Source organism: Alnus glutinosa, chromosome 12 (assembly GCF_958979055.1).
Source record: "Alnus glutinosa chromosome 12, dhAlnGlut1.1, whole genome shotgun sequence".
In the NCBI taxonomy this organism is placed as follows: Eukaryota; Viridiplantae; Streptophyta; class Magnoliopsida; order Fagales; family Betulaceae; genus Alnus; species Alnus glutinosa.
Genome location: NC_084897.1, coordinates 10,845,727 through 10,861,396, shown reverse-complemented (window position 1 = coordinate 10,861,396; position 15,670 = coordinate 10,845,727). Strand labels below are relative to the sequence as shown.

Sequence of the window (15,670 nt, the reverse complement as noted above, 5' to 3'; positions counted from 1 at the left end):
TGATATAAATGCATCTTCTACACATCTCTATACAACCAAGTTTCAAATCCACTATTGAATTGGGTCTCATAAATCTAATGATGGATTTGAAAATGAGATGTGTAGGAGATTTGTTTATATCATTTCTCATTGAATAATGGGTGTGCTGCCACTTATCAAAAAAAAAAAAAAAAAGGCCCGCCGCTAACTTGCCCAGGGGGTCCCACTTTACTTTCTTGATTATATATATATATATATATATATATATATTTTTTTTTTTTTTCCTGTATACTTATATTCGAAGGTGGCTTACCAAACTTTTGGATTTAACTAACTGAAGCCGAGCTCTTGCAATCTCAAATAGATTTAGTCTGAAGGCAGAAGCAATAGTTTTTCTTTTTTCTTTTTTTGCCTCTGAATCTATATTCAAATTTTAAGTTAACTGCCTGTTGATTTAGTTCATATACCATGCTAAGATTACATTGGCTTACCTAGCATAGGAACTTTGTGAATATCCTTAGCACCGCAATGACTACCCTCGTGAAATATTGCATGGCTGCATGTGACATTGGCCTTGGGTGACATTCTCAGTTCATTTTGTTGAAGATTTTATGTTCTCATTTCACTGTTATTATTCAAACCTATGTTATCATTTACAGTGCTTAACATTCGACATTTGTCATTTTATGCCATTTCTTACAAGTTATTTACCTTCTATCAATTTTGAATGCATCTTCAATGCTTAATAGGGTAACACATCTAGCAGAAGTGAGCAATATGGATTAGAAGAGATGACCTTTTTAGAAGAAGAGGAAATCTTTCCAACTTTTAATGTTTCTGATGCCCCTGCCATAGAAGAAGTTAATGCATCAGAAAATGAAGTGATGGTAAATGCTTCTGCCACCTCTGGAAAGGAAGAAAATACTGTTACCAGTGAGGTAGTTGAGGCAAAGCCAATTGGCAAGAGAAAATTATCGGACAAGGAAGAAGAAAAGAAGGTTCTTTCTTCCTTACCTGTCCAGCTGCTGATTTTTATTTTTTTTTAATCATATTAAATGGACATCTATATTGTGTTTTTGTTAATCTGAATTAGGATTGTAGTGATGCTGAATATTGTGGCTATGATTCCCTTTCCTATCTTTATACCCTTGCAGGAAGCTAATAAACCTCCTGATAGTTGGTTTGAATTAAAAGTGAATACACATGTTTATGTGACCGGGCTGCCTGATGATGTTACTATTGATGAAGTAAGTCATGGTTAATTTGTTTTTCCTGTCTGAGTATTTGTCGTGGTAAGACACTAATCTGGAATATGTTGCAGGTGGTGGAGGCGTTCTCCAAGTGTGGGATAATAAAGGAGGTAGGATTTCACTCCTACATAGTTCACTACATGAAATAATTTTGTAATATCTGAGCATGAGTGATGGGCTTGGGTTACTTTTTTTTTTTTTTTTTGATAAGTATGATTGGCTTGGGTTACTTAAGGTGTTTTGTATCATCTTATACTTGATCTTGCTTTTTTTATGGAATGCAAGAAACTTTTTTGCCACCATTAAATCACATCCAACTGAATATAAAAAGATTTAGCACTATTATCCCATTATCCTGAAATCTTCTTGGGTAATTATTCAAGATTTCCAGTTGTTCTTATTATGAGACATATTGAACTATGATTTTTAGCATATAAATACAATATGGAGGCAGGGTGCAGGAGAAAAACTGGATAGCATTTCTGAAAAAATGAGGTATAGAATAAACAAATGTAGCGCATTACTGTTGATTTATACCTGAAATTTAAAAACTTTTGACCATTTGTTGACACATGTACCACGAGTTATTTATTAACCAAATTATATGGATTTTAGAGAATGGTTTAAAATTGCATTGGAAAACGATCTTAGGATTGATTAGTTTTGATTTGAGCTGAAAGTTTTGGTAGCAGAGTCGTTTCAATGACGAAACTGCATGATGCAGTCGGGAGAACAATACCAGATTGATGTATGTACATCCTGTTGTATCAGAGATATTAAGAAAACACAGAAAACAATAAAGATCAAAACCACAGTCAAAGGGCTTGTCTTCTAGGCCGGACAGCCAGGGAAAAGAAAGACAAGGGGGCTATTTTCGGTAAAACGTTCTGAAAACACTTTTCTCAAACACAAAACACACAATTCGGAGAATAGTTTTTTTTTTTTTTTTTTTTTTATAAGTAATTTCAAATTCATCAATAAAGCGCAGAGGGGCGCAACCTTAATACACGGGAAGTATACAAGAGCGCCCCTAAAAGGGAGGAACAGGTAATAAATTTAGAAAGTCTACAAAAGTAAAAACACCTAGGTGGCAAAAACTGGACGCTAACCAAAGAAATAGCGTGTTAAGCACACGCTTCCTTAACACTACCATTACAGTCTCTACATTTTCAAAAAGTCTCGCATTCTGCTCCCGCCAAATGCTCCACAAAACACAGTGAGGAACTAACCGCCAAGCTTTTTTAGCTAGGCCATGCCCAAAAGACGCACCCCAAGTAGTCAACAAATCCAGCACCGTTTGTGGCATGACCCACTCAACTCCAAATAAAGAAAACATAAAGCTCCAAAGCTCACGGGCGGTGTCGCAGTGAAGTAACAGATGATCAATAGCCTCCCCCTTCTTTTTACACATACAACACCACTCAATAACCACAATATTCCTCTTTCGCAGATTGTCATGGGTCAGTATTTTTCCTAAAGCTACAGACCATACAAAGAACGCTACCCTTGTCGGAGCCTTAGCATACCATATATTCTTCCACGGAAATGAAGGGCCTTCTTTCCTACTAAGCACTTCATAATAGGACCTTACTTCAAATAAGCCCCTTGTAGAGGGATTCCAAACTAACCTGTCACCCTCTCCTTGTCGAATCGAAGTGGAGTACAACTGCTGGAAGAAGGAAAGCACCATCTCCATCTCCCAGTCCTGGAGTTGCCGCGTAAAGAGAACATTCCAATGAATATTTCCATTATGAACTGCCAAGTTATCCACCACCATTGCAGCTTTGTTCCTCACAATACTATACAGAACTGGATAACAATGCTTCAAAGATCTCTCTCCACACCACCAATCATGCCAGAAACTGATATGTGACCCATCCCCTACCGCAAACCGAACAGAATTGCAAAACTTCTCCCATCCTTTCCTGATATATTTCCAAACCCCCACTCCATAGGAACCCGAGACCTCAATAGAACACCACCCACCCTTTAGGCTCCCAAATTTGGTGTCAATCACCAAACGCCATAAAGCCTCTCTCTCCCTACCATATCTCCACAACCATTTACCCAGAAGTGCTTGATTAAACTGGATGAGATTGTAAACTCCCAACCCACCTGAATGCAACGGAGTACAAATCCTGTTCCATTTCACTAAATGAAATTTGGCCTCATCCCCTATGCCACCCCATAAGAAATCCCTTTGGATTTTTTCAAGACGATTAGCCACCTTTAATGGAATAGGGAACATCGACAGAAGATACGTGGGGAGATTGGACAGCGTGCTCTTAATAAGGGTCAACCGCCCGCCCTTCGACAAATACATACGCTTCCATCCAGCCAACCTCCTTTCCATTTTCTTAACAACCCCTTTCCAAGTAGATACGGACTTGTAAGAGGCACCCAAAGGCAGATCCAAGTAAGTCATAGGCAAAGAACCAACTCGACAACCCAAAAGCTGAGCCAACCCTTCAACATCCTCCACCTCACCAATAGGAACAATTTCTGATTTTCCTAGATTGATCCGTAAGCCCAATGCTGCCTCAAAGCACAGAAAGATACACCTCATATGTCGAATTTGTTCTTCTTGCACCCCACAAAAAATCAACGTATCATCAGCAAAAAGTAAATGATTTACTACTATTGCCTCTAACTCTCTAGGTCCCACTGCAAAACCTGTCATCGAACCCTGCTCCAACGCAGCAACCAGCATTCGGTTCAAAGCCTTCATTTTTTTTTTTGATAAGTAATAGCAATTTATTGAAAAGCGCAAAGGGGCGCAACCCTTATACACGGGAAGTATACAAGAGAGCCCCTAAAAGGGTCGAACAGAAAATAAATTTAAAAAATCTACAAAAGTAAAGACACTTAAACTATGATGTGGCGCTGTCCAAGAATATAAAGTATTGAGCAACCGCTTCCGTAGCTCCACCATAGGTGTCTCTACATCTTCAAACAGACGAGCATTCCGCTCCCTCCAAATACACCACAGCAAGCATAGAGGAGCTAACCGCCAAGCCTCTATAGCATGACCACTCCCAATTGCCGCCCCCCAACTATTCAATAACTCCAACACCGTTCGTGGCATAACCCACTCAACCCCAAATAAAATAAGAACGTAGCTCCAAAGAGCCCGGGCGACCTCGCAGTGAAGCAACAAGTGATCAATAGACTCCTCACTCTTCTTGCATAGACAACACCACTCCATTACTATTACATTCCTCTTACGCAAGTTATCATGCGTCAATATTTTGCCCAAAGCTGCTGACTATACGAAGAAAGCCACCCTTGTTGGAGCCTTAACACGTCAAATATTCTTCCAAGGAAAAAATGGAAGAGATGGGCCATCTTTCCTAAAGAGCTCTTCGTAGAAGGATCTTACCTCAAATAAACCTTTTTTAGAGGGATTCCACACTAATCTGTCACCCTCTCCATGACGAATCGAAGTGGAATATAATCGGTCGAAGAAAGAAAGGACCATATCCATCTCCCAATCCTGGATTTGTCGTGTGAAAAGAACATTCCACTGAATTACACCATTATGGACCACCAAATTATCCGCCACCTACGTGTCTTTGTTCCTTATTATACAAAAAAGAGCTGGAAAGCATTGCTTTAAGGAACTATCCCCACACCACCAATCTTGCCAAAAACTAATATTAGATCCACTCCCCACTTCAAAACGAACAAAATTGCGGAATTTCTCCCACTCCCTCCTTATATGTTTCCATACACCCACTCCAAAAGAACCCGAAACCTCTTTCGAGCACCACCCGCCCTTTAGACTCTGAAATTTGGCATCAATCACCAAACGCCATAAAGCCTCTCTCTCCCTACCATATCTCCATAACCATTTACCCAAGAGCGCTCGATTGAACTGGATGAGATTGTGAACTCCCAACCCACCTGCATACAAAGGTGTACAAATCTTGTTCCAATTCACTAGATGGAATTTTTTCTCGTCACCAATGCCTCCCCAAAGAAAATCCTTTTGAATTTTATCAAGACGATTAGCCACCCTCACTGGAATAGGAAACAAAGATAAGTAATAAGTGGGAATGTTGGAGAGCGTACTGTTAATAAGAGTCAACCGGGCACCCTTCGACAAGTACATCCGCTTCCAACCCGCCAACCTCCTTTCCATTTTTTCAATAACACCATTCCAAATAGAGTTGGACTTGTAAGAAGCACCCAACGGCAAACCCAAGTAAGTCATAGGCAAAGAGGCAACCCTACATCCAAGAAGATTAGCCAATCTTTCGACATCCTCTACTGCACCAATTGGAACGATTTCTGATTTTCGTAAATTAATTCTCAAACCAGAAGCTACCTCGAAGCATAAGAAGATACATCTCAGATGTCGAATTTGTTCTTCTTGAGCACCACAAAAAATCAAAGTATCATCAGCGAACAGCAGGTGGTTCACAACTAAGGCCTTTGAATCTCTGGAACCCACTGAGAACCCTGTCAAATTACCCTGATCCAATGCGGCAGTCAACATCCGACTCAAAGCCTCCAGAACCACCACAAATAATAAAGGTGACAGAGGATCACCTTGTCGCAACCCGCAAGAGCTAGTAAAGAAACCCGACGGAGTTCCATTGACGAGGATGGAGAATCTCACCGTAGAGATACAAAAACGAATCCAAGCCCTCCATTTCTCCCCAAAGCCACATCGTTGCAGTAAGTAAAGCAAGAAATCCCAATTCACATGATCATAAGCCTTTTCCAAATCCAACTTACACAGCAACCCAGATTCCCCCGAATGAATTTGACTATCCACACATTCATTAGCAAGAAGCACTGAATCCAAGATTTGTCGACCACCTATGAACGCATTTTGAGTGTTTGAAATAATCTTGCCCAAAACTGATTTAAACTTGTTCGCAAGGACTTTGGAAATAATCTTGTAAATTCCCCCAATTAGACTGATAGGCCGAAAGTCTCTCACATCCAAGACATCAGTCTTCTTTAGAATCAGAGAGACAAAAGTAGCATTGAAGCTCTTTTCAAACTTGCCTCGAGAGTGAAAATCTGCAAAAACAGCCATAATGTCATGTTTAAGAATATCCCAACACTTCTGAAAGAAAGCCATAGTGAAGCCGTCGAGGCCCGGTGCCTTATCTCCGTTGAAGTCTCCAATGACATCCCATACCTCCTCCTCAAACTCTCTTTCTAGCCAACTACTCTCATCTGCATCAATTGAAAGAAAAGAAAGGCCCTCGACCCTTGGCCGCCAAGAACGATTCTCAAAATACAAGTTTTTATAAAATTGAACTATATGCTCCTGAATCTCCCCTGGATTCTTGGAGATTTCACCATTTATGCTTAGAGAATCCACTTGATTAAATTTACGACGCGAGTTGGCCATCTTGTGAAAAACATTTGTGTTCTTGGCCCCCTCCTTCAACCACAAAGCTCTAGATTTCTGTCTCCATATTATTTCCTCAAAGAGAAGAGTTTTCTCCAGCTCTCTTGACATATCTATCTTGCGAACCTTCTCTTCCTCCTCTAGGCCTCGGCCTTCATCAACTGAATCCAACTCACGAATACCCTCCAGTAATTCTTTCTTCTTCTTCCCTACATCGCCGAACACTTCAGCATTTCAATTCTTCAAATCTGTCTTCAAGGCCTTCAATTTAAACGCCAAAATGTGACTTGGTAATTCCAAACACTCATAAGACGACCACCACTTTTTGATCTGCTCAACAAAACCCTCATATTTCAGCCACATGTTCTCAAATTTAAAATACCTTTTTCTTCCTCTTGGTGTCCCACAATCCAAAAACAAAGGGAAGTGATCGGAAAGAAGTCTTGGTAGTCTCCTTTGTGTTACTTCAAGAAAGCGTTACTCCCACTCCACAGAAACTAAGAATCTATCAATTCTAGACCATGTATGATTATTAGACCATGTAAATTGGCCATCTTGAAGAGGTAGGTCCACCAAATTATGCATGAAAATGAAGTCTGAAAATTCTTCCATGGCAGCTAAAAAACTGGCATTGCCCGACCTCACTAGGAAAGCGAACCACATTAAAATCTCCCCCAATACATCACGGCAAATCCCAACAACTCATCAATCCATCTAACTCAACCCACAAATCCCTCCTATCCCTGTCATCATTCGGGCCATATACCCCCCCAAATGCCCAATAATCATTATCGCCAATGTTACGGAAAGAACAAGCAACCGTATATCTACCTATACATACCTCCAATTTCTCCTCCACCCTTCTATCCCACATTAGTAAAATCCCACCCGACGCTCCATTGGCTCCCAAATAACACCAATCAACCTGATTACAACCCCATAAGCTCTGCACCACCTCCCTTGAGATTACTGCCATCTTAGTCTCCACCAAACAAACAATATCCGCCCTCCAATCTCTTAGAAGCCCTCTAATTTCCAGTCTTTTATCCATCTCATTAAGCCCTCTAACATTCCACGAAAGTAATTTAGGCTTCATAAATGCAAGATGAACCCCTACCCTTAGTGCGACCTCTAGCCGATTGAACCCCTTTCTTCTCATAATTAATGGACCAAGCCAATCTGTTTAATTCTCTCTACCCTTTTGCCCCTTGATTAGACGGATACAAAGTCTTAGGACTGGCCAAGGATCTGTCTCCAGCAGCTTCTATCTCCTCAAATATAGCTAGCATTCTGTCCTCAAACCCTTCGCAAGATAACCCGATAGATTGATAACAACTCATAACTTTTTCCACCACCCATCTAGGTGATACCTTGTGCTTTTCTCCCCCTTTTGCTGCCAAAGGAGTGATTTCCAGCGGTGCACCACTCTCCCCCTCCTCCTTAGAATTATTTACTTCAAGTTCTAACAGGAGGCCGCTTCTAAAACCCTGTGCACCACGGTCAAAGAGAGCTTCTCCCTCATCAGTTACACCTGTATCTTCCCGAAGGCAGCTCTCCACTTGATTTCCCACTAAAACAGGTTCACATATCACCAACTGCAAATTATCTTTTTCCTGCATCTTAGTCACTGAACTTGAACCCACAGCAGGAAAATCCATCACATTACACGTGCAGCTGGTAACCAGATGATCCAGCAAGACTCCCGAATCCTGCTCCCCCACTTCGGTAGTTTTGTTAATATTAAAAGAGCCGCTGTCCTCCTGTTAGCTAATGGAACACTTTCAAAACACAAGACACTAACCAATTTTCAAAAAATAAAACACAATCTTTGCCTTAGGTCATTCAGTGTGTCAAGCGAATGCCGAATAACATAACAGAGAGGAAATCAAATGCAACAAGGAACAAAATGTAGTGGGTGATGTAGGTTATTTTGTTTGATTCTCTCACTCTCTCTCCCCCTTGGTGGCGCGTGAAGGCGCATTTCCTTTGTTTCTCTGCTGGTATGTTGATTCTCTTCATGTATTAGCTTCTCGGATGCTGTTTGGGTGCTTGGGTGGTATGGGGTGAGATGTAGATGAAGTCTGAAGTGGTGTATGAGTGGGGTCTGTTCCATTTCCTCTGGCAGTAAGATTTTCTCTTAGTTTTTTGGGCTTGGGTCGATATGGCTTCTTCCAGATGGTTCCTGGTTGAGGCCAAGTCCTTTTAATTTGTCATGGTGGAGGGGTTTTCGGTTTTATGGGTGTATGGAGGATGCCGAGGGCTCGTTCGATCAATATAACTGGGGAAGGTCAGTGTTTCATAGTTGCTGGATACCATGAGGGAGTTGCTACAAGCAGAGTGAGAGCTCAAAAGGAATTCTTGAGGTCTTTGAGGGTAGGAGTTAGACCTTTCATTGCTAATGTGGCTTGAATCGTTCTGGCCGTTTCTTGGTAGTTGTGGAGTATGGCGGTGGCTGTAGGAGAGGCTTTGTGATCATTCTAGAAGGCAGAGGAGGAAGAGACTGGTTGGGGTTTGCTCTTAAGCTGCAGAGGGTCCTTGAAGCTTTCCAGATGGCCTATGGCGGTGGAAAAAGGCCTTCGACGCTGGTAAGGTGTGAGCTGGCCATAGTGGTTGATAAGAGGTTGTTTGCAGAGGTGGTGGTTGGGCAGAGACAGCGTGGAGGAAGCTCTTCTGGTCATGACACGTCATCACCAAAAGCCTAGAGCGCCGGCCTAGTGGGTGAGGAATGCGGAGGCTCCCTGAAATTCTGTCGATTGTGCCAGTGTTGCAGAGGATGCACGAGGCAGTGGCAACAACGTTCCTACTGTCCTTCATTCATTGAAGAAACAGCTGGAGAATGGGTGACGTGGATTAGTTAATTGGGGAGGTGGATATGGGCTTGGAGCTAGGTGGATTGAAGAAGCCTGAGAACTTTTCACGGGCTGCTGTAGTTAGTTCAAAGCCCAGCCCCTCAGGAGGGGCCCAACCTTCTAAGGATTTTAGTTCTTTTGAAGTGGGCCAAATGGAGAATGGATTTTAAGTGATGAAGGCCTGTTTGTTTCCAAAAGGCCGCATGCTTTTACTCAGGTTGGGCCCATCTTAAAACCCTCGCATATGAGAGGCTTTTTGGTGACAGATCTTGGATAAAAAATATGGAATTTTGGTGTGCAAATGGTGCTCTAAAGCTGTTACTGGACCTTATGGGGTGAGTCTATGGAAATATATTACGAGGGGCTGGGCTACTCTCTCTAGTTTTGTTACCATCGAGGTGGGTGATGGCTTTTGGACTCGGTTTTGGCATGACACTTGGTGTGTGTTATGATCTTAAGCATCCCATATGGCTTAAGTGCAATCTTAACCATGTGGCTCTTGGCCTCCCTTTGGAAATCAGTTTTCAAGTGTGAATTCTCTACCTAAGGTTTGTATCATTTGGTATTAGAGTCGCTGTCATGTCGAGTACGAAATTGAATGGGTTGCACTATTCTTGAGAAGAGGAGAGGAGACACTATTCTTGCTTCAGTCCTCATCATGATTGAATATCGTTTACTTGATTGGTGGGTCTATTGGGCCAAATTCTCACTTTCATACTGGCGTATGAAATTACTCTCTTATATTTTATTGTGCATGTCATTTATATAACTTGTGATTTAGTGCTGAAGTGATATTCATAAATCATATTTCCTACAATGAAACCAATTGTGAAGGTTCTAATTTTATGTCACGGTTATTGTACATCACACACTCAGAGATAATCTTGTTTGTTTATTGATTTATTGTTTTTTAGCATTTTATATTGAACATTTCATGAAACATGAAAAATGTAGGACCCTGAAACAAAAAGACCGCGTGTGAAGCTATATTTTGACAAACAGACAGGAAGGAAAAAGGGAGATGCACTAGTAACGTATCTGAAGGTAATTTTTCTCCATGTTGCCATGCTTGTGACATTTAACATTTTCATATCCATATCTGGGCATCTATATTTGTATGTTTAAACTAGGAACCATCTGTTGCTCTGGCTCTACAAATTTTGGATGGAACACCTCTGCGTCCTGGTGGCAAGAGTCCTATGTCAGTCACCCAGGCTAAGTTTGAGCAGAAAGGTATGCATGTGATCCCTCAAATTTGAAGTATTTTGGCTGTCATTGATCTCACTTTTGGCTATCACTGATATTGCCTGAGACGAGTAGTTAATGAGCTTTTGTTACACTTCACACAGGTGATGCTTTTATTGCCAAACAAGCTGACAGCAAGAAGAAGAAGAAGCTGAAGAAGGTGCAAGAGAAAATGCTTGGCTGGGGTGAGTTCTCATCTCACACCTTGAACTCTGCAGTAGCTTGATGAAGGATATGACCTTTCAATTGAGTGCTGATTGATCTTTATTTGTAGCCCCTTTTTCTCTTTATTTAATCTAGTTTTTTAGTATAAATTCAGTGATTTATCTGTCTTGTATTATATATTAGTCAATTCTTTTGTCTGATGCATCAAACTTTTAGATTGCTAGATATGGTTTATATTTGTACTGTACATGATTCTTTTTCCTCTTCTGAAATGTATCTATGCTCCTATATATCATGATTTTGCCACAATCATTTAGGTTTGCGGTAACTATTGGCAGAACTTGTTGATGTTTTGATTGTAGAGGAGTGAATCCAGCCTACGCAGCCTTCACCTTGGAGAGGACTCCTTATGGTCCTTTGGGTAAAGATTGTCATGCTGATGGCTCCAGGGATCAAAGCTGCAGAGGGTGCTGGAAGGCATTCTCGAAGTGTAAGGTTTCAGAGGGTGAGGTCGCGTGTGAAAGTGACGCTTTTGCAAGTGTGATAGCACACTTTTGCATCCTGCACAAGCTCGGGTTTAGGATTTCGTAACTTTGATTGATGAGGGTCTGTATCAAGAGGATCATGCTTCTGTTCTTAAGACTAAAGGGAGTAGAGAGGTTAAGAACTTAGAATGTTCCATTAACTTTGATTCTAGGGGTGTTCGTTCTAGCCAGGGTAAAGGCAAAAGGACTATTGATGTAATGTAGTCTAAAGTGTTTTTGGCGAGTTTAGAGTTTGGGCTTTGGGTCTTGGGTTCTCGACTGTTTGTGGGTTTTCTCTTTTGTTTTTTTGTTTTTTGGCTTGCTCGTGTTTGGTTTCATTTGTATACTTCATATATGCTTAGGGGCGCCTTACGCTTTTTTAATATATTTCTTTGCTTACCTATATATATATTTTAAAAAAAAATCTATTTATCTTTTTGCACATTTTGGACTATTTGTTGGGAAATAGAAAAGGAGAAGTGCTTGGTGTGCTGTTCTTGATGATCATTTTTGGATTGAAATTGCTGAAAGAAAATCAAGGCCCTTTTATTTAGTTTATTTAGGGCTGGGGAAATGAACCATCTAAATGTTTCTATTCCACCTAATAGGCATCTCTGGTGTTGTAACAAGATTTTTAAGTTTAAGGACATGGGCATCCTTAAGGAGATGATGTGGGATAGATTAGGGGCAATCTACCTACTTGTGTGGTGGGATTTAGGGCTGAAAGTTGGGGCTTTAGAGCTTGAGATTATAGAATGATGTCTTTGGGGTTTGTATAAAGAATTAGGTTTGGATAAGATAGGATCTAAAGGGTGAAGAAAGAGGACTGTTTCTTGATGCAAACAACATGCGGAGATTTTTCTGGCAGCAGCAGATTTGATATTTTTCGTGTGTTTTGAATGTTTTATTTGGTGGTTTTGGTGTGGAAATTTTTTAGGATTTAAGGCTTCAAAATATCTAGGAAAATGGTTGAGGATTTAAGATCAAGATTGTAAGAAAGAAAAATCGTCCAAGTTGTGAAGGCAGTGAACAGTAGTTTGGAAAAAGAGGTGGAAAGGAAGGGAAAGGAGAGAGCGCTTCAAACTAGGACATGAATGTCTTCCATGAACCAAAGCACTCAATTCCTGTCATCAAAACTGAAATTGTTTGAGTAAGACTCGCGCTCGCGTGTGTGTATATATATATATATAAGCACTCTTGATTCTTGACTTCTCCTAATAGGCCCAGGACTCCAAAAACTACATTGTAGTTTGACTACTAACATAAACCAAAAGTCACACACAAAGGCCCAATAACTAAATTAGATTCACATGGTAATAAAATAAAATCCATTACCCACAACTACGCCCATGTCTAACAATGCATAAATTATTGAAGTACTTATGACTTACAGACTCTTTTGTCCTCTTTCTTTTCTCTACCAAATTTAAAAAGAAAGTTGGGATTTAGAGACGATTCTCTTATGGATAGTATGGATTAATGGATGTAGTGAATCATCTTAATAAAAAAATGCTTCTAAGGAAGAAGTTTATCGATCTATGTTAGGGAAAGGAGGGTATTGTTTGCATTATGCACTTGCCTTATAGCCTCTCCATCCTCTAGTAATTAACCACTTTGAGAAAACAAAAAATGCATTAATTTTAATTGCTTTCACACCGGCTTATTGCTTGGGACTAAGGAAGTATACGATCCTTTTTCTTTTCTTTTTTATTTTAAGTGGTAATTCATTTTTCCCCCTTGAATTGCTGGTCATTGCCAACATGCCACCACGAACTGACAACTCGACTAAAAGAAAGCATGTAACTACCATTTTTGTGCTTTTACCCCCCTCCGTTAGGGAATCTTGTTAAATTTGATGGAATATTCGAATTTTAGACATTAAATTTTGTTTAAAGACAGAAATACCCTTAAACAATAATTTAATAAAAAAAATATTTTTTTTTAATAAAAAAATGTCAGCCACCCCCTCTTTTCCGTTTCCTTTTTTTTATTTTTTTAATTGTTTAATTTTAAAGTATTATATGTAAATTTAAAACTTGAGTTAGGGTATTTGAGTCTTTTCACTAATTTGACTAACGGAAAGGGGGTAAAGGTACACAAATTGTAGTTGCATGCTCTCTTCTGGTCGATGTGTTAGTTCGCGGTGACATATTGACAATGGCTGGTAGTTCAGGAGGAGAAAAAGTAATTACCCCTTATTTTAACTTTCTTTGTTTGTTGTTTTTTTAAACTTACTGTTTGGTCTATTTTGATCTGTCTAAATTTGAAAATGAAATGTTTGTAGATTCTGAATCTGCATTTCTTTGTATTGTCATAACTTGGGGTACGCATTATTGGTTGAAGGGAGAAATTACAGACTGAACTGAAATTTTTGGTTTGAAATTTTCCCAAACAAAAGCTGAGACTGATCAACATCCACCAACCGAATCGATTGAGTCTCAGTTTTGGCGATTTGGATCAGTTCGGTGAGTCGTTTTAAAGAAGCTAGTCCAGGAACAGAGCAGCATAAACAAAAGGTACAGCAGATACATAAAACAATTACATGCAAATACAACTTGCAGAACACTAACATTACTTCACAGAACCAATTAATCATGTGAAGATTACATAACAAGTGGGACAACCTACTCAACTCGATTCATCAACTTCAAAATTCAAAACTGCATCCCTTGAATGAAGTTAACCCCAAGCCCTTCAATAAAAAATTTAAGCAAGAAACCCTAATTTGGAAAAAACGAAGTTCATGCCTAGAAATTTCAGAGGAACCCTTGTTTTGAACTAGGAAGAATCTTGAAGTTTGATAAAATGGGGTTTCAAGAACTTTGAGTGTTAGGGTTTTGTAACTTATGTTTGCTGGACTCATGGAGGATTTGGGTGATTTATGTTGGTTCTGTAATGGGGGGAAGATAAATGGTCATTTTGGTGGTGGATCCCACAATGATGACGAGGGCATTTGTGGTGAGGTCCACAGTGAGGGTGATATTGGTTTGGTTTAGACTCAGTTTCATATCCTAAATTCCGGGTGCCAAATTGAAATTTTCAGTACAATCTTTTACTCTAAACGGTATCAATACAGGTGATAAAACTGACCGAAACCAAGATTTCGGTGCCTTTTGGCTTAGTCATCTTGCTGCACAGACCGATTCTGATATATATTTAAGATGTTATTGGTTGACCTTGGTTGAGCATAACTATATCCTTTCTTTATGTGAATCAGTGAGGATGAAAGCTTGAAAGTACATGTTATACTCCTACAAATTTTGAAAATGATTTTATGACATCTAGGAGACATCATCTTTGTTTGAGTTTTTTTATCTGAAATCTCAACTTTGATTAGCTTATGTGCTGGTGTACCCTGACAAATAACATGACATTTCTTTATGCGGCACAGCTGGCCTCGATGATTCAAAGGTTTCAATTCCAGCTACTGTTGTTCTTCGCTACATGTTCACGTCTGCTGAAATGAGGGTAAGTTCTGAACAACCCATGGTTTACAGGATTTCTCCCAAGTGGTTGTTGTTAGGAACTTGTTGCAACATCTGTGACCATACCTGTCCGGCTCCAGTTCAGACACTGGCAGTAGAAGCTGCTTTTACTTACCAAAAAAATGTGCAGATTGAGAAAGTGAATACTACCCTTATTGACCTATTTTAAAGTTGAGATTATTCACTATTCAATCTCTCAAGTTGCTTTCTTACCATACGGAGAAAGTTATGCACTGAACCTTTTCTAAAGATTAAAGTGTATATTTTTTTTTTTTTGATAAGTAAAGTATATTCAAAAGGCGCAAAGGGGCGCAACTCATAATACACAGGACGTATACAAGAAGCCCCTAATTCAAAGAAAAAAGAGAGCACCTATTTATAAATTCAAAAAAAGAACACCCATGCATAAGCTGAAATTTTTCTCTCCACATAAACATCGTTTATAGCATCATTCTCTTCAAGTTCATCAAATCAATCTCACAATCTTCAAAACAGCGTGCGTTTCGTTCCCTCCAAACACACCACATCAAACACAATGGAGCCATGCACCAAATCGGTATCAAAGTCTGATTACCCTTTTGCCCCCTCCAACTCCCCAACATATCTTTCACCGACTGCGGCATTACCCACTCCACCCCAAACATTTGCAGAATCGTCCTCCACAATTCTGTAGCCACCATAAATTGTTAATGTAGATTATCTACTAAAACAAATATAGCTGTGTTTCATTGTCTACCTTTTGGGGAGGCAATGAGGATTATCATGTCTGTGTTGAAATATGAAATATACTTGCTTGTTCATTTTC

The 15,670-nt window shown here is 39.8% G+C and overlaps 1 protein-coding gene across 1 annotated transcript in view; it reads left to right on the top strand.

Moving 5' to 3' along the window:
• LOC133852163 (splicing factor U2AF-associated protein 2) overlaps window positions 1-15,670 on the top strand; it is a 38,913-nt gene that overhangs the window by 19,003 nt on the left and 4,240 nt on the right. Inside the window, exons 5-11 of the mRNA XM_062288854.1 lie at window positions 729-977; window positions 1,134-1,226; window positions 1,301-1,339; window positions 10,401-10,490; window positions 10,577-10,679; window positions 10,796-10,876; window positions 14,772-14,848. Coding sequence (XP_062144838.1) covers window positions 729-977; window positions 1,134-1,226; window positions 1,301-1,339; window positions 10,401-10,490; window positions 10,577-10,679; window positions 10,796-10,876; window positions 14,772-14,848 — 732 coding nt within the window. The remainder of the gene's footprint in view (window positions 1-728; window positions 978-1,133; window positions 1,227-1,300; window positions 1,340-10,400; window positions 10,491-10,576; window positions 10,680-10,795; window positions 10,877-14,771; window positions 14,849-15,670) is intronic.